This window comes from Arachis ipaensis, chromosome B7, assembly GCF_059453495.1.
Source record: "Arachis ipaensis isolate K30076 ecotype BB chromosome B7, ASM5945349v1, whole genome shotgun sequence".
NCBI classification, from domain to species: domain Eukaryota; kingdom Viridiplantae; phylum Streptophyta; class Magnoliopsida; order Fabales; family Fabaceae; genus Arachis; species Arachis ipaensis.
In genome coordinates, this window is record NC_142442.1 from 4,535,971 (window position 1) to 4,558,955 (window position 22,985).

The 22,985-nt window shown below is 33.2% G+C and overlaps 2 protein-coding genes across 4 annotated transcripts; one reads left to right on the forward strand and one right to left on the reverse strand.

The window, feature by feature from the left end:
- Positions 1-1,603: 1,603 nt before the first annotated feature.
- LOC148550193 (uncharacterized) lies at positions 1,604-4,778 on the reverse strand. Its single transcript, XM_088494363.1, has 3 exons — positions 4,260-4,778; positions 2,670-4,148; positions 1,604-2,068 (listed from the first exon to the last, which is right to left on the reverse strand). Exons 1-3 carry the CDS (start codon positions 4,776-4,778, stop codon positions 1,604-1,606), a joined length of 2,463 nt encoding a protein of 820 aa, XP_088350489.1.
- Positions 4,779-8,906: 4,128 nt separating this feature from the next.
- On the forward strand, positions 8,907-11,980 carry LOC107608658 (Reticulon family protein). Of its 3 annotated transcripts, none has more exons than XM_016310378.3 (6): positions 8,907-9,127; positions 10,026-10,216; positions 10,448-10,628; positions 10,737-10,878; positions 10,970-11,039; positions 11,633-11,980. In XM_016310378.3, the coding sequence occupies exons 2-6, from the start codon at positions 10,039-10,041 to the stop codon at positions 11,800-11,802; spliced, it is 741 nt and encodes a 246-aa protein (XP_016165864.1). In that variant the 5' UTR covers positions 8,907-9,127; positions 10,026-10,038; the 3' UTR covers positions 11,803-11,980. The 3 variants fall into 3 exon arrangements, with proteins under 3 accessions (XP_016165864.1, XP_016165865.1, XP_016165863.1); XM_016310379.3 differs by having other exon boundaries at positions 10,031-10,216; XM_016310377.3 differs by having other exon boundaries at positions 9,001-9,127; positions 10,023-10,216.
- Positions 11,981-22,985: the final 11,005 nt, after the last annotated feature.

The window sequence follows — 22,985 nt, forward strand, 5'->3', positions numbered from 1 at the left end:
CATGCATGTTATATGCATTCCTTGTTCATGTAGTTGTTCCTATCCTTTTGTTTGAAAGAAATGAAAATTAAGGTGTTTGATTATATGCATACTTCTATTCCTGGACTTCTTTTCAATGAAATAGAAATGGACAGCACTTGAACTAGTCTTAGATTTGTAACAGAGGATAATATATAAAGAAAAGGCTGAGAAAACTCAATTGAATAAAATCATAATTCATAATTCATATTCATATTGGTAATGTTTGATTCAAAAAAGGTATTATAGAGCCAAAACACCAGCAAAATAGATACAAAAAAACAGCCTGCTTTCCCTAAAATCCCCAACACTGGGACAATCTTTTAGACATTGTAAACAACATCAGCAAAATAGATACAAAAAAACAGCCTGCTTTTCCTAAAATCCCCAACACTGGGACAATGTTTTAAGCATTGTAAACAACTTCAGCAAAATAGATACAAAAAAACAGCTTGCTTTCCCTAAACATAATCATCTTAATCTTCATTTTTTGTGTCTGGGTGCCTTGAATCCAGGATTGGGCACAAACTTCATGAAATTTGCAAGCCTTGTAGCAGTTCCCTGTGTTGCACCTTGCATAGGGTTAGGTGGGGGATTCCTTGATGTATGACTACTTCCTGGTGGGGTAGCAGCAGGTGGGGTGGTTACTGGTGGATTGCTACTTCCTGAAGCTGGTTTTTCACAACCCTTGGCTAACTTTCTTTTTAAAGGGAGCTTTGGCGGCCTAACAGGTGAGGGTAGAACCTATCAGCCAAGAAATGTAATATAGTTAGTAAACTATATAAGGATGTGAGTATGATAAATTTAAAATCATATAAGCTCGTGAACCTGTTGAGAGTCATCAGTTGCTTCCGAGGGTGGTTGACTTTGGTCAAGATTGATTTCGGTTGGGGCTTCTGGGACAGGGGCAGCAGAGTTGGCCTGACCTTCACCACCATTAGCAGCAGTGGGTTGTGCAGCGGCAGCCTCTGCAGCAGCAGCTTCTGCAGCTGCAGCAGCCTCTTCGGCAGCAGCCCTCTTTGGACAGTTCCTTCTCGTGTGTTCTGCTTCGCCACAACAACGACATCGACCTTTTTTATATATTCTTTTCATCTTCTTCTTTAACTTCTTACTCCCACTTGGCTCCTCATCAGCATCTTTTCTTCTTTTTTTCTTGAGTGGTCCGGGCTTGTTTCTAAATTTTGGTGCTTGTGGTCTGTTATATGGTGACTTTTCCCATAGTGCTTGACCTGGAATTGGATTGATATGGAAGGCATATGTGTTGTTATATGCTTCCATGGTCAACCACTGGTGACAGTAGTCCTCCGGTCTCTTACCAGCCCTTGCCAGTGCAGCACACGCATGCACACATGGCATCCCTAAACAACATTCACACAACAACGAAGACAACAATAGTAAGCCTACAACAAAGGTTGATAATGATAATAAGACTAAGACAATGAATTTAAAAAACAGTACCACTCAATTGCCAGAAACCACATGTGCAGAGCCTCTTTCCCAAGTCTACAACCATGTTGGTCGGCCAGCCATGTACTTCGAACTTCTCATAATCTGCGTCACCAGACCACATCGGGACCCAATTTTTTTATTCCTTCCGTATCTTTTCTAACCTGCTGCGTTGTATAGGAGGTAGAACTCCAGTGTTCGAATTCAGCTTCACCTTGTTCCTAGCTATCGATCTCATTGCATACATTCTGACTTCTTCCAAGAGTGTGATAATAGGCTTAGCTCTAGCATCTTTGATCCTGGAGTTGAAGACTTCACAGGCATTGTTGCAGATGTTATCTATTTTAGGTGCATTATTGAAGAATGCCCGGCTCCAAGAGTCTCTAGGCCACTTGTTCAAATACTCCCAGGCTTCCTTATTAACCCTTTCAATCTTTTTGATGATATCAAGGAAGCCATCTTGGCTAGTACACCTTGCACAATCCCAGAGTAGCCCTCTAAGCTGGAGATCTTTCCATTGCTTGTTGAAGTTCTTCCACAGATGCCAAACACAGAATCTGTGATGCACATCTGGAAAAACCTCCTTAACTGCATTTATAAGGCCCTGTTTCAGATACCAAAGAAGGGGTCAGATAGTTGTTATCGGGCAGCAAATCTGTCCCTACAGTTATATAAGTGACATCAAAATAGTCCCTAGACTTGTTCAAGTGACATCAAAGTAGTCCCTACACTTATGTAAGTGACATCAAACTAGTCCCTACACAGCACTGTTACAGAACATTATGCAGAACAGGATAAATGAGTAACAACAGATTGACAGAACATTATGCAGCATATAATCAGTCTAGGATTAATTTTGCATATATAAACAGCAGCCCAGTGTATTAACATCAGATAGATAACTACAATAGATAGATTGACACTAAATAACTTAGAATTCTTAAGTCACAACCACCGTATAAATAAGTCACAATAGATTAATTTAGCAACTATAGACAGCAGCCATGTGTTATTATCATCATGTTGAAACACACCTAATAGGTAACTAATAAGTAACAATAAGTGACTTGTTATAACTAAGAAGTATTAAGTCACAACCAGTGTATAAACATCATTTTAAGTCACAATAGATTAATTCAACATATATAATCAGCAGCCCAGTGTGTAAACATCATTTTAAATGACAACCTATAAATATTGCATACCTTTTGCATATCTGAGATAAAACAGAGGTTGTTCTTCTTATAATCCCCCAGGTCTTGATGGAGTAATTCCAAGAACCATCTCCAGTTTTCAGTGTTCTCAACAGGGACAATTGCATAGGCAATAACATATATATGATTGTTTGTGTCTTGGCCAATTGCAGACAATATCTGACCACCATGCCGGGTCTTCAGAAAAGCCCCATCCAAGCCTATGAGGGGTCTGCAACCAGCCAGAAATCCTTTTTTACATCCCTCCAAACAGACATACATCTTCTCGAAAATTGGATCATCATCAGGGTTGGGCTGAGGTATAACCCCAACTGTGACAGTGGATCCTGGATTGCTCTTCAGTAGTGTCAGCCCATAATCTCTCACCATGCCATATTGGGCAGCTGCATCACCATACACAACAGATCTAGCATCTCCTAAGGCCCTGGTCAGTGAAGACTTGTTTAGTTCCAGATCACATTTAGTCTTAAAATATTGTGCAGCCTCGGAGTGTCTCAGGTTCGGATATTTTCTTAGTTTCTTCACCAATTTGCAGGCTAGCCACTTCCTATTAGCTAGTCTATTTTTGGTCTCTCTTGCACAGGTGTGGTCATCCATGAATGTCTTGATCTGCCAGCAGTTGTTCTCAGTATTGTTAGAGGCATACACAAGCCAATCACAACTCGCATCCTTACACACAGCTCTCATCCTCACGTTATCGTTCTTCTTAAACCAAATCCTTCTACCCTCTTGTATGCAATATTCACGCACAGCCTCTTTGAATTCCATTTTTGTAGTGAAAGTCATTCCAACCTCTAGCCTAAGCTCTCCAAACCTCCCTCCTTCTCTAAATGCAGGGAATACATCATCTGAATCAAATTCCTCCAACTCATCCTCAGAGTTTGGAGGAGTCTTCATTTCTTCCGAGTGCCATGAGTCTCCACCATCAGAGTCATTATAAGGATCATCCTGCACATCATGATAAGGAGTAAATGATGATCCAAACTTAGGAATCGGTCCAAAAATGATTTCATCATCCTCAGAATCTGAGTCTGCACAAACAGGACCATCATCTTCAACCATAACAGACTTCTTTCCTTTTATAAGTTTCTTCCCTGGCTTACTTCTCAATTTCACATTACTCTTTCCTGCTGACCTATCCGGAGGCAAGTCTTCTTCACTGGACACTCCATCACCACCAGGCCTATATGCTTCATCCTCTGCACTATCGTCACTGTCATGGCTGTCTGAGGATCCCTCTGAACTAGACAAAGCAACAAAGGCTGTCTTGGGCTGTTTTCCTTTACCAGTTGTTCTTGCAATATTTCCAGTAGCAGCAGCTCTTGTCAGTGGCCTCCTTCCACATGCTACTGCTGCTATTTTTACATTCTTACAGCCTCTCTTTGTTTTAGTCTTCTTGGTTTCTTTTTCTTTGGACCAAGGTTTCGGAATTGCTGTGGGTTGGGGCATTTTTGTTGGTGGAATTTTGGGCTTGCTTTTACTGGGTTGGGCCATTCTCTTTGGTGGTGGATTGGGCTTAGGTCCAAGACTTGCAGTGGGTTGGGGGAAAACTTTTCCTGCTTTGTTTCGGTTACCAGCAGCCAATGAGGTATGTGGCTCCTTTGGTTTTGTGGATTCAGTAGTATTCTTTGGTTCAGAAGTTGGATTGCATGGTGTTGTGCTGGGAATTGGTTCAGCTGTGGCATTGGTGGTGAATTTTGGGGTGGGGATAATGGTTGGTATCAGCATCACCTCCTTGCCAGAAACCACTGGTTCTGCTTCCTCAATATACACAGGCTCAGATACTCCATGTTCGTAGTACACATGAATAACCCCCTTGTTCTGCTGAGCCAGGTAACACATCTCCATCAGTTCATTATCATCTGCTATTGCTCTTAAACCAGTTTGCATAGGCCGATTAGGCACCAGCCACCAACTTTGGCTAACCTTGTCATACCCAATTTTCTTGTGATAGTCTCGGACGAAGAATACATCCAGCGTGTCTGTATCAATATCCGGCAACTCACAAGTCTCTCCACCGTTGTAAGACATACTCCCATCGGCCTCTGTAATAAACGACCCTCCATGGTGAAATATAATCGTAATTAACGGATCACCCATCTGCCAATATTTAAAAAAAAATTAATTGATCACACCCAAAGAATGGATAGTGAATGGATAATGAATAATACATTTTTTGTCTTTGTTCCAACACCTATTATTATGTTGTGCTTTTCATGTTTTTTATTTCTAAAAGACATAAAATTTATAATTTATATTTTAATGTTTAAATTTAAAATACTAATAGATATGCCTTAAACAAGATGTATTAAAAATATATATAAAAAGAAAAAAGTTTTTCAAATCTCAGTTCAGTTAGCCTTGTCATTTAGGCTCACGCTTGGCTAACTACACTGAAAAAATATATAAACCCAAAACCAAAAATAACGGGGGCAGCAAAATAATATTTTAGATGCCATAACCATTAGAATGGATGCACAATTGTAGCATTACTTTATTAAGAAAATGGTTGCCAAAACCTAGGCAGTTGCCAAAGTAGAATAATTATTTTGATAAGAAATTACTTGTAGAATCTATCTGAATAAATCCGTAGAATTTCAGAAAAATATTCCAAAGACTTAGCAGTCAATATTTACAAAATTAATTTTTTTTAGATAGTCTGTACAAACTCAACCAAAAACCAAAAAAGAGCACACACCAACTATGAATCACATGATTTTATCAAATCACAATAATTACACTTTAAACCACAACAACTATGACACACAAAAGAGCACACACACACAAGATAAACCAACCACTCCTAACACTACTCATAGAACAGAATAATGTATACTATTATAAAGCGGCATACACTAATTTTATGATTACTTTTGCATATATTGGTGTATAAAGTGGCATGCTTCCAGAAATGAAAATTGAAAAGAAAAATTCATACACTAATTTTATGATTACTTTTGCATATTTTTAGTGATTTCTATGTTGTAACTATATACTTAAACTCACCATTTTTAGCTAAAAAACCACAATAAGAAGGATGACTTAGGAATGATGCAATGCCCAACCTGATATGGAGGTTGCAAAATTCTAAACCAAATAGGTACAAGTGTAGAATTGATATAAATTAACAAGGCAATTCAAACCCTGCTACATCAAACTTCAAAAAGTTAACCTTGGTCATTAAAGACAATCGACTACTATTATTGACATAATTTCTAATTATTATGGAATAAATTTTTTGGTTTAAAAAATCCGACTGAAAACTGTAAGGTGAAAATTATAAGTATTGAAAGTGCCAATCGCCACAGATTCTAGTGTTATTGATAAATGTTTACTTAGTTTTACATAGTTAAAATTGACTCTCATGCTTTCACCAGGTTCTTTCCTAATGGAGGTGCTAGCTTTAAGTCATGCGATCATATGAGGCTGACTCATAGCTTATTATCAATTTAGCAGAGTATTTTTGACATTTTTAATAGAACTCTAGAGATATTTGATAATGGAGCTGATATTATATAAGTGCTGACTATATTTGTATCACAAGAACCATTTTCAAACACTAACTAGGTGTGCTTAACTATGAGTGAAGCTATTTATTTTTGGATAAGCATGGACATTCGAAACCAAAATGATTGATGAAGAAAATAGAATCAGAAGACAAAAGGATACAATTGTGCCTACATGCCATAAATAAAATATTTGAAAAGAAGATCATTGACAAAAACTAATGTACCTGAACCTGCAATTCTTGAGCAGAAAACTCCAGCAAGGCACCTAAGAGTCTCCTCTTGAATATAGGCAATGCTTCCTCACGCCTTCAAGACATTCAAGAATAGTAATAATATACATTAGGACCTTTTTTTTCTATTCGAAAAAGTGTAGTCATTGGAAACTTTTTGGCAAAAAAAAAGCTAACCAGTATCATAATTGTGTATTCCAAGAGAAAAATAGTTAAATGAAGCACATAAAGAACAGAAGCACATTTCAGCTAAACTTCAGATAATGGCTTATCATCGTTTAAAACCATTCATGAATTTTCTCTTCTACAATTTTCATCATCACTCTCACTAATCAGTCAAGTTCAGAATCCATTATCAGAGTTACAAAAAAATTCAACTCCCTAAAAATCTTTACTTCTACTGTGATCATGCAAACTCTGTTAAACAAATACATTGATCAGAGTCATTCTCCTCAAACACATTAACAGTTTGGAAACTCCTCCACTAAGAACAGTAAACCCTAACACATATAGAACACGTTTTTATATCATCAAAACACAAGAAACACTCCTACTCTACAATTTTGCTTGGCCAAACCACTACGAAAGCCAATAATGATCAAACCCTAACACAGAGAAAAGAACAGAGGCGTTCATACCCACCAATTACAATCGAAAAAAAAGCCTGAACTTTGTGAATATTAGATGAATAACAACATCAAAAAACAGAGGAACCACATTTTTTTTTTCATTTTTGGCTTACCTCTTTCAGAGAAACAAGGCTGCCCAACTTTGTGTATGAAGGAGAGGAAAGCAACGATGCTCCAGAGCCAACGTCTTCCACTGAAATCGGTCTGGTTAATGGAGGAGCACATGCGCCATTGGAGATTGACGGAGGGAGAAGAAGAAACCACACTATGTGTTGTGTTTGTTTTGTGTGTAGAGAGGAGGGAGACAAAACGTTATGGAAACGTTGAGGGAGGGACGTAGTGAGCGTGAAACGACGTCGTTTCATGTCATTTTGGCGCCACAGCCAAAACGACGTCGTTTCTGTGAGTCCCAGGTGTCAACCACGCTGCCAGCTAAGCTTTCCGGTTGCGCCACGTGTGCTGAAATGGCCGGAAGGACCACTTTGAGTCCCGGAGTGCAAGTTCGGGGATGACTCTGAGGAACTTTTAAGTTCAGGGACTACTTTGAGACTCGAGTGCAACTTCAGGGACTACATTGAGATTTATCTCATTAGATTAATATAGTAGTTAATTCATTAGTCTATTTAAATAAATATTAAAAATTTAAATTTTTTATTGTATACAATAATTTATTAATAAACAATAAATTAGTCTTAACTTATCCAATTTAAAGATACTGTAAAAAAAAATTATTTATAACTTTTAATTTATGCATTATTTCTAAACTACCTATGAAATACGGACACTTTGAGGACACTTTGATGAGTTATCGTGTTCACGTGTCAGATACATTTTAGATACGACATCTACTGACACTCGTTCGACACGCGTGTCTCTGTGTCTTAATAAAAAATATAAAATTTTTCTCCGACTACTTTATACTTTATATATATGTGTGTCTCTGTATCATGTAAGATTTTAAAATTCACGTGTCGACGTGTCTGGTGTCGTGTCCTATATCCATATCATTGTGCATGTATCATAGTAAACTACCATTTTACGTGTAAAAGAATTAGAGAGAATAAATTTTAGTGAGATTCTTTCTCTTTCTAATTTGCTTAATTGAGATTTTTTCGTTCTCTAAATTTGATAATTTTACGTTAAACAAATTTGTATAATTATTTCTTCTACAAAAATGGTCTAAATTGATTTTTTTTTTAATATTTACTTTTTAAATAATCTTTTAGATATTCTAACGAAAAATTAAATGAATAAATAAAACTTTTGTTACTTATAAAAATGATCTATTTTATCAAATCAAAGTTTTTTTTAGAGAGCTAAAAGATTTTTTGGTATATTTTATCAAAAATTAAACCTTTCAAAGATAAAATGATAGTTTATTCATGTTATGTTGAGTGTTAAAAAAGGGCAATAATGCTGAAATTATAGTCAACTTGGTCAAAATGAGGCATTACCAAACCATAACCATTTTGATTTTTGAGAACAGTCAAACCAGTTTTTTTTTATTTTATTTTTTCTTTTTCTAAAAAGATGCCAAAATATCAAGATAGAAAGGAAGGTTGGTGTGGAGGTTCACGTGGAATTTGATATCAAGAATATTTAAAAAGCAGTAAAAGAAAGAAAAAAAGGTAGTTGCATAATTATTTATTTATTTCCTTTTTTCCTCACAACATTAATTAATTAATTACTATATTCTCTATAGGTTTCCCAGTCTTAAAAAAAATATTATTTAAAAAAATTAGCTAAAAACTTTATTCAAAATTTCAAATGATTTAAGTGTAAAAAAAAGTTCTAAAAAAAGTAAAAATAATAATTTTAAAAACTTTTTTCTATAAATTCGACAAAATTAACTAATTTTCCATGGCAACATGAAATTCGTGTTTACTCTTTTTTTTTTTTCAAATTAAATTATTAATCTAACAATACTATTATTATTATTAATTTATTATTTTTTTTTTCACACCATTGTTCCTTCTGCTACAAAGCAAGTTCCATCACTTTCTCTCTCTTTCTCTTTCACTCTCACTTTCTCTGCAGTGCTACTCTGCGAATTTGCTTCAGCTTGCGTTTTGCTTACTCTGGTTTGTGCATGCCTTCAATTTTAGTTCTTACGATTTTTTCCGTTTTAAGCAGTGTGTGCGTGTGTGTTTGAAAATCTTCGTTCTGTTCTGAAAATGAAATCATTTGTTGGTGTTTTCAGCTTGTGGAATAAGCTTTGAATTCCATTGTTTATTTGATCCTTTCGTGAATCGTGATACGTTAAATGCGCTTTATGTTTCTGAATTTGGGGGTAGAAAATAAAAAAGAAAACTTTGGGGTACTTCCTTTTTTCTTTTTCTGCTTTCCTTTTTATGTATATTTATAATTTGTTATTATTTATTTTTTGACTTTTGTATCAATGATCTTGACTTGCCAACATTTCTCTGATTTTTTTTTTGGCTTACTTTTTGGTGTTTATTAATGTGTTTATGAATGTCTTGGGATTTCTGTTTATAACTGTTTGTGCCTTGAAATTTTGGAAATATGTTTAATAATAAGAAATCAGTTTCATGAAAACAAAGCTGTATTATTCAATGAGCTTGTAAACTCAAGGTTTTGCCTTGAAGTTTGACTTGGTGTGGGTGTGAGCTTTATGAATCTATATATAGCTTGAATTTAGCAATTAGATTATTAGATGATCTCCTCTTTTGTTATGGTTCAGAAAATATAATTGGATCTTTTTGCATTTGATTCCTGCACACTGGTTTCGTTATAGATGATGATAATTGAAGACATTTTCTTACTTCATGGAGTGATTTTGTCTATTGAATTTGAAAAAGTAAGAAATAGAAAAAGAGAAGAATAAAAGGTAGATGAATAATATGGAGGAAGAAAAGGATTTCTTCATATGGATTAAATAAGAATTTCTCTGATGATGATTCAATGATGTTAGGCAGAATTGCTATTTTGTACATTGATGGTCTTCTCTGTTCTTAGTAGCACAGGAAGAACAATGGCAGACAAGATCACTGCTGAAAAGCTTTTTAACACCCTTGTGGAAACAATGGCAGCAGAGAAGCCAAAATCTGTATCCTTCTTTGAGGAAGAGAAATCGAGCTCTGTGAGCTCCCAGTTCAATAGACTCTTTGGACGCCAGAAACCGTTGCACAATCTTTTAGGTGGCGGAAAATGTATGCTAGTTCTAGCCTATTTGCTGCTGTAAAATATACTTCATTCTAAAATATTTGTCACTTTGGGAATTCGGTACAGTAATAACTTAATGTATACAATATAAATTGTATCTTGACACATTGGATTATGTACCGAATTTCCAAGCCGAGGTATTCTGGGAAGGAGAGAGTACCATTGGCATTTCCTAGTCTTAACCTTTTTAATGTTATATTTTTCTTCAAATGATGCAGCTGCCGATGTCTTGTTATGGAGGAACAAGAAGATTTCCGCAAGTGTTTTAACTGCTGCAACAGCTATATGGGTGCTTTTCGAATGGCTTAACTATCACTTCTTAACTCTTTTATGTTTTGCTTTGGTTCTTGGAATGCTTGCACAGTTTCTTTGGACAAATGCTTCTGGTTTGATGAGCAGGTTATTCGAGCATGCTTTCATCTCTTCTTTTGCTGCACAGTTTTGTAATTAATTTATTATGCAACTTTAAAGCTTTAGGTAAGTATGCTTTGTTCTCTGTTGCTACAGGAAGCCGGCTAAAGTTCCTCGTTTTGTTCTCCCGGAAGATGTCTTCGTTAATATTGCAACTGCCATTGGTGTTGAGGTTAACCGTGGTTTGAGGGTTCTTCAAGATGTTGCATGTGGAGGAAACCTAAAGCAGTTTCTTCTGGTAGGGGTGCTTGCTTTCATTTTGTTATTTATAATCGACAATCGTGATTAAAAAGGATTTATTGTGATTAAAATCAACATATTATTGCCAGGTTGTATTCAGCTTGTGGGCTGGTGCTGTGATTGGAAGCTGGTGCAACTTTTTGACTGTCATCTATGTCGGTGAGACCTGCTTTCCTTCATCTGCTTATCGTTCGATGGCTCTTCTAATCAAATGCACTCACCAATCATCGTTATGTTTTTCTTAAACTATTGATGGAAAAATGTATTTACTTTTAAAGAATTCCCATTGAATGTTTTAAGCGAAAAGCACAAATAGTTGTTAGCATTTCTTGGATGGTAAAGCCAATTTATGCCTGTATGCTGAATACTATACTGACGATTAAAGCGACTGTAAACGGCATGGCATGGAATTTATGTTCTCTGCTGCTGTAAACTATTCCAAAACATTCTTAAACATTTGGTTGATTGTCTGTTGAGATGCTTGTTTGTGGAAATTCTTCAACATAATACAAGCACATAATCATGTATTTGGTTACTTACACTTTCGGATACACCAAGAGACAAACACAATCATACTGAAATTATTGATTTTTTCATTAACGATTCAGTTGCTTCAAGCCTAATCCCATTTTGGTACACCATGTTAACTGTTTTTAGATATTGTTCCATCAGGAACAGAGTTTTCTTGATATTTTTCATGTTATATTTATATATACTTCATTGCTAAAACTTGTGTTATATTATTCCCAAAGGTTTTGTTGCTGCACATACACTCCCAGTTCTGTATGAAAGATATGAAGATCAAGTTGACAACTTTGTGTATAAGGTCCTTGGTGAGATGAGAAATCACTATAGTAAGCTTGATGCTGGTTTACTTAGCAAGATCCCAAAGGGAAAGCTCAAAGGAAAGAAGTTTGAATGATTACATTCATTCTTATATGTAAAATGGTTTAGACCAAAAAAATTTATGCTTTAAGCTTTAGGCAGCGATTGATCTTCTTCCAGTGTAAATTCAAGTACATAAAAAAAGAAGATAAGTCTCTGATCTCTTTACTGTTTCCCTTGGAATATATTTGGTAACAATTTATTAATTTCCCAAATTTAATCTGATATTTTTTGTTGTTTTTAACTTGTTTCACATATTCAATAAACAAAATGAATTTTAATAAAGTAAACTTTTTTTTTGGTAAATTAATAAAGTAATATTATTAAATTATAGCTCTGCGTTCCTATATTGGGCCTACCTGGATTGGGCTCTAAACTGGAGTGGACTGGTTTGGTCTGGGTTGATAGCCCAAAAAAATTGGTTTGAGTTATAGATTTACTATGTTAAGATTAGACTTAGTTTCATGACAAAAAAAAATTTAAACTTAGTGTCTTGGGAAAAGTGTTACATGACCCACAAAACTTTAATTATCTGGAGTAATGATATCCAATTTTGTATGTATAACTTTTATAAAAATAACGTATGCATATAAAAAATTAGTCATCAAATTTGTTAATATATATTTGTGTAATGTGTATAAATATATATTTTATATGAGTGATTAATTTAGTGATTAATTTTTTATGTATATATAATATAATTGGTATTTTTATAACGTATATTATTTTGATATCAATATTCGGCGATGAATATGTGTTCTTATATTTTATTAACTAAAAAATAATTTAAATTAACAACAATTCCTTTTTAATTTGAGTGTTAGAAGTATATGGTATACTAAAAGTATTTTGGAATGAAATCAATATATCAAGTTAAGTTGGTAGTGGAATAAACCCTAACAGCAATACTCTATTAAATATAATATTATAATGAATTTCATTCTAATAATCTTTTTATGAAATTACTTTTTTGGAATAAACAAACAACAAATCATGCATTTAGGTCCACAAAAGCAAAAGATATGATTTGTTACTAAGGTGAAACTTGAGCTATACAATAGAATATTTGCAATCATGTCTCCCTTTATTAGAGCCACATATCCCTTTAATTGAAAAGTCATCGTCAATGAACAAGCACAAACTAGATACAAAGGCTACACATTCATCAAAGATAATCAATACATTTACTAAGAAATGGTCTTTATAAACTTCACAAAAAATTCAATTCCATTTGTATTGTTGAAATGAAAGTCATTTATAAATATTCAATGGGTCTTTACTTAAATTTTGTATGTATTTAAAAAAAAAAAAAAATAGTATCCCAAAATCAGATCACTTCATATCTCGGCCCACGACCTAGCCTGACCCAATAGTAGGCAAAGATCAACTGGCAACATCCAAAATCTATCTTATTGGCCTAACTTTCTATAACTGACTTAGGACCTATTTCTATTTGAGAAGCTTTAAAAGTAATTTTTTTTTAGTTTTTAACTTATAAAAGTAGTAGTATTAATGTTTTATGTAATTTTTAAACGACTTTTTTCATAATATTACTACTTTTTATCACATTTCTATAAAATAAATATTTTTAGAACTAAAAATTCAAATACAAAATAACTTATTTATAAGCTACTTTTAATATAATTATTTATTGTTTAAACTATTTTTTTAAAAGGAACTTAATTAAATTATTTGTCCAAATTGAGTCTTAGTATTGAAGGCTTAACTATTCCGAAACTTAGAGCTAATGGCAGAATTTGCTGTCTCACAAGGAGCTTCACAAGGGTTCGAAGTTCAGGAGGCTATAGAACTCATAATAGTAGTTGTGTGTGTGAATGTGTATGGATGTGTGGTGTAAAAGACAAAAAAAAAAAAAATTTAACTACTCCTACAAACATGTTGATATATTTAAATATGAGCTCTCAACAAACTCCTAAATAAAAGGATAAGATACCTGAAATAACTCATCTTTACTACTAATATACACATTTATTACCTCAAGTATTTTTTAATTTTAATCTACTTCAAATTTGTCTAAGACTCTTGTTAATTTAAGCATCAGATAACTTAAGTATCAAAATTTTTTACAGATACTACCCCACACTTCTTCACGAAAAACTTGGATGGCTTAATCTTTGTAGGAGAAGACACCAATCTTTTACCTAAAGGCGTCTAGATCTCAAGTTCAGGTCCAACTCACCCTAATTCTAAGTAAGTCTTAGAACAAATTCTTAAAAAATTTTAGTCCAACACTTTAATTTTCAACAAAAATTAATCACTAAATCAGTTGTTCTAAACTTTTTATTTCATTAGACAAATTCATTCTTACATCAAATTGTTTGTCCACATAAAAAAAATTGATCTGAGAGTTTCAAAAATTCTTTAAAATAGTTATGATGTCTTTATTAAATAACAATAGATACTAATTTGTTTATCCTTTTACTAAAATTTAATACAAAAAATGATTATTCAATAAAATAAAAAAATTAAGACTGGTTTAAAAATTTCATCAAAAGTGGTGTGGGGTAATTCCTAAAAAACCCTAACTCTATGTACCCTTTTCTTCTTTTCTCTAGTCATGGTCACATTTGGCCAAAAGCCTTCATGTAAGGATCTTTTAACCTTTGGTGTGTTCAATATACAATTACTACATACATTAATATTGATTCATTCATGTCAAAATTGTTTGGTATATGCATGGCATCCATGTGTAAGCATGTGAAAGGAACATCAAGGCGTGTGTTCAACCCTAAACAACACATGTTGAATGCATTTTTGCCTCAACAAGACATGAGCTATGCTCAATTCTTGGGCCCTCACTGCCCATTAGGGCAAAATGTATGGATACAATCCTCACCATGTCATCCTCCATTGCCTCCTAAAGAATGCTACCATTTGACAACAAAACAATACTCATTAAAGTGCCTCTATGCTAGTTTGTAAAGTTGCTACAAAAAAAGGCAAAACTTATCTTTCATAAAATCTAGAATATATTAAAAGGAGCTTGCTAGATTTTAAAAAATAATTATTTTAAGTATACACTAAAATTAGCTATCAAAATCAATCACCAATATAAAATATATATTAAAAATAAGTTAAATATATATAAACTAGTTTTTGTAACTAATTTTAATGTGTACATAATATTTTAAGAAAAAATAATAAAAAATCATCATAATGTGGGAGGAATGTTTTAACAAACTATTGATGATGGTAATTAGACAGAAGAATAAAGTAATACTATCACAGCATATAGGAATTGTTTTAACCCGCCGCTAGCTATGTTACATTTTCTTTTAATTTATTTTACTAATTTTTATCAAAATTTTTTTTTTATTATTATATATTCACAATATTTTTTTATTTTTAAATTCTAAATTCTAAATCCTAATTCAATTTTTTTTTTTACTCTTATATTCACAATCTTTCCTTTTATTTTTAAATCTTAAATTTTAAATTCTACCTCTTCTAAAAAAAGTTAAAATATATATATACTAATATCAGCCTATGGTCTAATAATAGAAAAAGAATCGGCAAAGTTAGCCAGATAGATATTAAGAATATATTTTAATTTTTTTGAAAATATTTTTCAACATTATAAAATGCTGTGTTTGAAGACTTCATGATCTCATCTTGAGACTTGAGTCAACTTATTATAATAGGTATAGTTTATTACAACAATGGTGGTCAGTTTCTCCATGCTTGAAGAAGTGAACAATTACCATCACTCTGAAACAACTCATCAATGGCGAAGAAGCTTTCACAACAATAATGGCGGTGATGACGACGATGACGACGACGACAATGGGGTTGATATAGCACCAGCAGCATAGTTTCTTTTTGGAAACCATACACATCAAAGATTATTATTGATCAGTAAGATTATAGAGAGAGTAGTGCATTCTGAATGCATGTACTTATTATATATATATATATATATATATGGAATAATAAGATTTAGGGTTCCATATAATAATCTTGCTTAGCTTCCATCATTTGACTGAAAAAATGAAATGTAGTCAAATAATTAATATAGTATAGTGTATCTTTTACTTATATATATAAATATATGTATCAAGTTTTATATTAATTAGTATTATTATTAAGTAGGGTTTAATTCTTCTCTCTTTTTCTCCCTCTTTGACTCATAATATCTAATTTTTCTTTGGCCATTGACTCGGTATACTATATCTGAGAATGTGAATGTCATATATATATAAACAGCACATATATATATATATAGATACAACAAACATATTCAGATGCAAACACCAAATATTTTATGTACTCCTTTAATTTATTTAATTCTAATATAATATATACAAATGTTTCTTATGCTGCGTGCAAATAAAGAACGAAATTCTTAAATAAATAAATGTCATGAGAATTGCTTTGCTATCTGGTTTCCGCCGAAAGATATCTTTTGGGAGAGAGAGGTTGGTGTAGTTTTATTTGTTTTATTTATTTTTTAACTAATTTTGTTTTGTTAATATCAGTCTTTTTTTTAATATTTTATTTATCTTAAATTTTGATCTTAAATTATAAATTTGTAATTTCTAAATCTTAAATTATATACCTAAATTTTAAAATTGGCTAATATTAATTAATTAAAAATTAATTTTTTATATTTTTATTTATATGTACATTGAAGTATCACATATTTTCACAAAAAAATGATGTGTTATTATTAATCAAGAAATATTAAAAAATTATTAAAATTTCTTATTTTTATTCATTAATTGATTATTAATATTTAACGGTGTGAATTAAAATATATTATTAATTTATTAAATTAAAAAATTAAATTAATAATTAAAAATAATAAACAAAAAATAATAAATTTTAATATCTCTAAAATTTCTCTTGTTAATTTGGTGTATGAGCCAAAATGATGAGAAGAGGGGCCAGATATGCAACTGACTTTAATTATTTGTACTTTGCATGGCACTGAAGTCATCATAAAATAAACAAATATTTTCTGTATTAAAAGGTTAATCTATGTTATTATATATAATACTATTGTAAAGATATAACGCTCATATTTCTTAAGTGGTCAAGAGGACTTGTTTATATTACTGTTTCTGTTATGACAGTTATAAGTAGTTGTGGTGTATACATATACTTGTTGTGGTGTATTATTGAGAATGAATCACAAAAGTACAATGTACAATGATATTTATAGATGGTAAAAAAATTAATATAATAAAAATATATAATTCTATAATTAATATATAAATATATTATTATATTAATTAGTCTAAATTGATTTTAATTTATACTCTAACATATATAACTGAAATAAATTCAAAGAAAACATGGTCATATATAGGGATTGAACGAAGCTTAATAAGAGGCGGACAATTAGTTGTTGGCATGGGAATCAATAGAAGTGGTGGATGAAAAGGGTTCAATATATGGTAAAACATGAATTAATAATAGTATGTCACTGAAATAACGTAGACTTCTATTACTGAACCTTCATCAAAATCATGCACCCGTTTAATTTATGGATATATATATAAGTTACCATACATGTCTTTATATTATGTATAAATACATATAAATTTAACTAACTTTGATTAATTTTTTTTTACTTTAATTTGGAATGATCAAGCAGTAGTGTAGGAAAGTCTTTTATTTTTTTATTTTTTTTGGGTAGAAAAGGAGGGTTATAGACCCCAACAGCAGTAAGAATAACACAAATTAAAACAAATCCTAAAGAAGTATTACTTGCAACCTCTCAACCTGAGGGTACTCATAATGTTGGATGAGTGTGCATAAATAGTATTTGGAGGGAGAGCATAAAAAATATGGAGCCTATAAAAAAAGATCTTGTTCTTTCTTGATTAGAAAATCTATCGTCAAATTTGCTTTTTGAAAGATGTGGTTTTAACACAAAAATTTTTTTCACAAGAATCGCAATGTCTTTAAGAAGAGTTACACACGAATGCTAGACAGGACACCCATGCTTAACAAACTTAATGGCCATAGCAAAATCTAACTCAATAATCACATGACGGAATTCATTAGCGATAGCAATATGTAGTTCTTTAATTATCCCCCATAGTTCAGTTTGCATGATCGAATATCCTTCTAAATTGCACAAAAAAAAAAAAAAATATGTGACAAACCTACCCAAGTGATTACGGACAACACCTCTACAGCTTGCATTACCAGTTTGATTGAAGAAAGAACCATCCACGTTAATTTTCACGAATAGATCATTCAAGGGCACCACCAAATCAGCTCCCAATTGGTGTTGGTCTTCTTTGGAGTAATGTTGGCCTTCATCACTAGAGCAAAATCAAAGCTCCTGCTGATAATAGGCCCAACCACCCCATTAGGATGAAAATTCTTTCCTTCAAACACATGTTTGTTTCTAGAATACCACAAAGATAATAAAATCACTCCAAACCGAATAGGCCAATCACCAGGAGTCAACAAGTTTTGAATAAGCCACTCCATCTGGTTAAGGTTGAAAAAATCTCTTATAGGGATTTGGGGCTGAAGTAACGCCAAGTATCTCTAGTAAAATGGCAGTCCCTAAGCACATGCAAAGCTGTTTCATTACTATAAGGGCACAAGAGACAGGCAGCATCATGGGATAAATGTCTTCTGTGCCTTCTGGCATTGGTGAGAATAGCATCATGGGCCACTAACCATAGAAAATTGAAGATTCTTTTCTGGGCCTTTCCATCTCCAGATGAGCTTGAAGATATGACTATAGACTCCCGGATTCTCTTGTAATGAGTTATACGCAGATTTCAAGGAAAAAGTTCCATTAGAAGAGTTCATGTCACGCAACCTGGTCACCTTCCTTCCAATTCGAAGGTAGAGACATGGCCACTATCTTCTAAACCGCCATTTCTGAAAGCAAGCTCTTCAGTTTGTCCACGTCCCAGTCCCCTGAAATGGTGAGAAAATTCGTAAGTAAAATTTCTGAATTAGAGACATCATTTACCTGAGGGTGGAGCTTATTTAGACTTTCTATATTTGGCACCCAGTTGTGTTTCCAAAATCTTATTTGAGATCCATATCCTATACGCTAAACTGAATTGGTCTGGACATCCTTTCAAGAAGAGCAAATACCCTTCTATAAATTGGTTTCATTTTTCTTCCTCCTGATGAGAGGAATAGTATCATTGCTACATTTTTACTTTGTCCTCAAGACTTTCAACCAGAGGGAGTCTCTTTTCTCGATCAGACCCCAATTGACTTTCATCATGAAGGCTCGGTTTAGATCTTTGGCATGTCTAACGCCAAGACCACCAGCCGGCTTTGGTTTAGTAACTGTCTGCCATTTTAAGAGATGAATTTTTCTGAATTATTCTACTTCTCCCCAAATAAAGCTCCTGCAATTATGATCAATAAAATTATAAGTAGCAGTAGGTAATAGAGCAGTTTGCATAGTATAAAAAGGCATAGCAAAGAAGATAGATCTCACCAAAGTAGTTCTCCATGCTAGGGAGAGGGAGAAGGTTTTCCAGTTATTAAGTCTTATCTTGATCTTAGCTTCGATCTCCTTGTACGTGTCCTTTGTCACTCTAGAGTGAATGATTGGAACACCCAAGTATTTACCCAGGTCGTCAGTTCTAGAAAAGTTTAAGCAATTGCTAATATTATGTCTCACTTGGTGTCCCACATTCTTAAAGAAAAAAAATCCTAGTTTTTTTACTGCTGATTTTCTGACCGGAACTCATGCAAAACTCTTCTAAAATTCTCTTGATAATGTCTACCTGCTCCATATTTGCTTCCACAAAAAGTATTAGGTCATCCGCAAAACAAAGATGGGAAAGCTCGGGAGCCTCCCGATTTAGCTGTATAGGCTTCTAAAATTCCATACTAACCGCAGTGCTAATAAGATGAGATAGTCTTTCCATATAGAGAACAAAGATGTAAGAAGATATCGGATCACCTTGACGGATACCTCTAGAAGGGCAGAACTCATTTAAGGCATCCCCATTCCATAGAACTCTCATTCTAGTAGTGGAAATACAGGTACAAATAAGCTCAGTGATACTAAGAGGAAGTCCAACATCCATGAGAGTTTCCCGAATGAAGCTCCACTTTAACCTGTCGTAAGCTTTCTCTAGATCAATTTTGATAGCCATCTAACTTTTTGGATCCTTTTTGTTCCTCATAGAGTGAATGATCTCTTGAGTAATGATGATATTATCTGAGCTCTGTCTCCCCGGCACAAAGCTACACTGTGTAGGACTGACAATCTTATCCATAATTTTTCTCAACCTGGTGGCCAGAGTTTTCTTGATCATCTTATAGGAAATATTGCATAAACTGACCGGACGCATTTGCTTCAGATTGATAATCAGTTCCATTTTTGGAATAGGCGTTATTAGAGTTTTGTTTATTTTTCCTACTTTCTTAGGAGTAACAAAGATTTCCTCAATAAGCTTGACCAGGTCCAGACCAATTTTATCCCATTAATTTTGATAGAAGACTGCTTGAATACCATGAATGCCATGAATACCTGGTGCTTTAAGACTCCTCATATTGAAAACCGACTCTTTAATTTTAGAGAAAGAAAATATGCTACCCATGGCATCCAAATTCTCTTGAGGAAGGGTCAGAAAGGAGTTCCTCAGGATAAAATCAGCAGCCGGGGTATCATCCGAATAAAGGTTAAAAAAGAACGTAGAGGTCATGTTCTCCAGAGCAATTTTATCGCTTACTCAGTTACCATCCATATCTTGAAGACTGAACACCTTATTTTTCCTTTTTCTAGCTAACGTAGTCCCATGAAAGTACTTAGTATTGTGATCTCCAAATTCAATCCACTTACATCTAGATTTCTGGAACCACATCACTTCAATTCTTCTTGAATAAGAATTTCTTCACATTCCCTCCAAAGAGAGGCTTGTAAGTCTTCAAGAAAACGATTATTCTGGGAGTTCATACTAGCTGTAATCCCATTTAATCGCCAAATAATTCTGCTCTTCTTTTTTAGAATATTACCGAAGACATTGAAATTATAGGACTTAACTGCTTTTTGAAAGTTTAAAATGCATTCAGACCAAGACCCCTCCAGATTTCAATTACTATTAACCATGTTGGAGAAGTCGGGGTGAGATAGCCAAGCAGCCATAAATTTGAACGACCATCATTAACATTATTAGGGGGAGAAAAGTGAAGACACAGGGGGAGTGATCGGATTTAAAGTTGGGTATATGTTTAACATAAGCGTTTGGAAACTGGATTTGCCAATCCAGGTTACAAAGCCCCGGTCTAACTGTTCATACAAACTTCCCTTTTTCAGGTGAAGGGCCTACCAGAGAAACCCAAATCAAGTAGCTTAGTCTTAGAGATACAGGATTGAAAATCCTCACAAGCATATCTATTTTGATTAGAGCCATCTCTTCATTCATGATCATGAAGAATAACATTAAAATCTCCAATCAGACACTAAAAAAGATTATTTTCACGATTGAGATCACAATATTATTTGAAAAGTTTCTGCGATTAACTCTTTGGGGGCTACCATAAATAACAGAAAGTAGTCACGGTTCAAAATTTTTATAATTTACTTTCATGTTAACCATATGGTAATTATGGCTAAGCACATCCACTCTCTAAATACTAGTATCTCATAGGCACCAAATATTTCTGGACTCTCCTTTAATCTCTTCAATAAAATAGCCATCATGCCCAAACTTTTCCCATACTAATTTACCACGAGAACCACTTATATGAGTTTAGTAAGAATTAAAAAATTAATTTTATACTACTTTCACAAGTTTCCGATAAAATTAGAAAAGGTTTTTCTTTCTATTCCTGCAATTTCAGACTAAGAGATTCATAAAAGCAGCAACAAAGAAAATAAGGTCACAAGACATATATTTCTCTCATCAATGCATTATTTGGATTGGACATATATATTGAATGATAAATTGGTTTTTCCGATGCTTCATTAATCAGCTTATTTACCTTATTAATTAGTTATTACCTTGAATTCTACCAACAAATTACTATTACTATTTTATGTCTAAATCTAACTTGTGATGTTTCAATATACTACTTCAAATATAAGTGCCTTCCTCTTCAAAAAAATAAATAAAATAAAATAAAAATAACTAACTAATTAGTTCACTAACTAAAGTTATATTAGGTGCCTTCAACATACCTATCCTGAATACTATATAGATTGAGTTAAATCTCAAAATAGTCCCTAAACTTGCACTTGAATTTTAAAGTGATTTCTGAAATTAATAATTACTCATATTCGTCCCCAAAATTATTTTCTGAAACTCATAATAATCCCTAAAATAATTTCTGTCTATCCTTATCATGGAAATGACTAAAACGACATCGTTTTATATTTATTAAGAAAAAGAAAACCCCTAAGCCTCCCCTTCCCGGCGGCTGCCCCTTCTCTTTCCTCTTCCCCTTTCCTTTTCTGGCCTCCATTACAGTGTCGTTCCGTGCCGCACGCTCCCTCTTCTCTAACCTAGTCTCTTGCACTCTTGTTTTCTCTCTATTTCTCTGCCTCTCTCTTCTCTTGTCTCCTCTCAATCTCTCTCTGCCTTCTTTATGCCAAAATTAGTTCTTCCATTGTCTTATTTTATTTTTTTTCATACACAACCAACCATCAATCTTCATAGATGGATTAACTAAGTATTCTTATTACTCATCAATTTTCAGTCAATCAAAGCTAAAAATAAAAAGAAATTTGTTTCCTGGTCTTAAGGGTATTGAGCAGATGATATAAATATTTGGTATATACCTGGCTGCTAAGATTAATATATGCAACGGCTTGTTGGGCTACTTATTGTTTGGTGAAGCCCATTATAAAATATATAATATAAGCACCGGCTATTAGCCAAAAAACGACCCAAAATAAAAAAGAGCATGAATTCATAATAGAGCATGAGTCTGACCCAAAATAAAAAAGAAGAAAATAGAGGATAAGGAAAATAAAAGCCGAAGACCAAAAAAAAAAAAAGGAAAATAAAAGCCAGACCAAAACACAAAAATGAAAGTAAAAGCAGTGCTAATCCTAACCAAGAGAAAAAAAAAGAAAGCAATGATATTAGCCCTAAAATGGTGTCTATGAATAAAAAATGGTATAAGGACCTTTTTTTCCTTAATAATAAAATAGAACAAAATGAAACTAAATTGGATTGGTTGAGTAATTAGTTCTCTTATCCGCTTAAGCAAGTGTGAGGAGTTCAAATCCTGCATTGTGTATGTAGAAATCAATTGACG

Excerpts from the sequence above, each read along its gene's own strand:
- LOC148550193 (XM_088494363.1), bottom strand. The coding sequence starts at position 4,778 with ATGGGTGATCCGTTAATTACGATTATATTTCACCATGGAGGGTCGTTT. Across the intron at positions 4,149-4,259 it reads AGGAGCCACATACCTCATTG|CCCAAAATTCCACCAACAAA; the intron begins GCTGCTGGTAAC and ends AGTAAAAGCAAG. Across the intron at positions 2,069-2,669 it reads TTATCTCAGATATGCAAAAG|GGCCTTATAAATGCAGTTAA; the intron begins GTATGCAATATT and ends TATCTGAAACAG.
- LOC107608658 (XM_016310378.3), top strand. The coding sequence starts at position 10,039 with ATGGCAGACAAGATCACTGCTGAAAAGCTTTTTAACACCCTTGTGGAA. Across the intron at positions 10,629-10,736 it reads GCTTCTGGTTTGATGAGCAG|GAAGCCGGCTAAAGTTCCTC; the intron begins GTTATTCGAGCA and ends CTGTTGCTACAG. Across the intron at positions 11,040-11,632 it reads TTTGACTGTCATCTATGTCG|GTTTTGTTGCTGCACATACA; the intron begins GTGAGACCTGCT and ends TTATTCCCAAAG.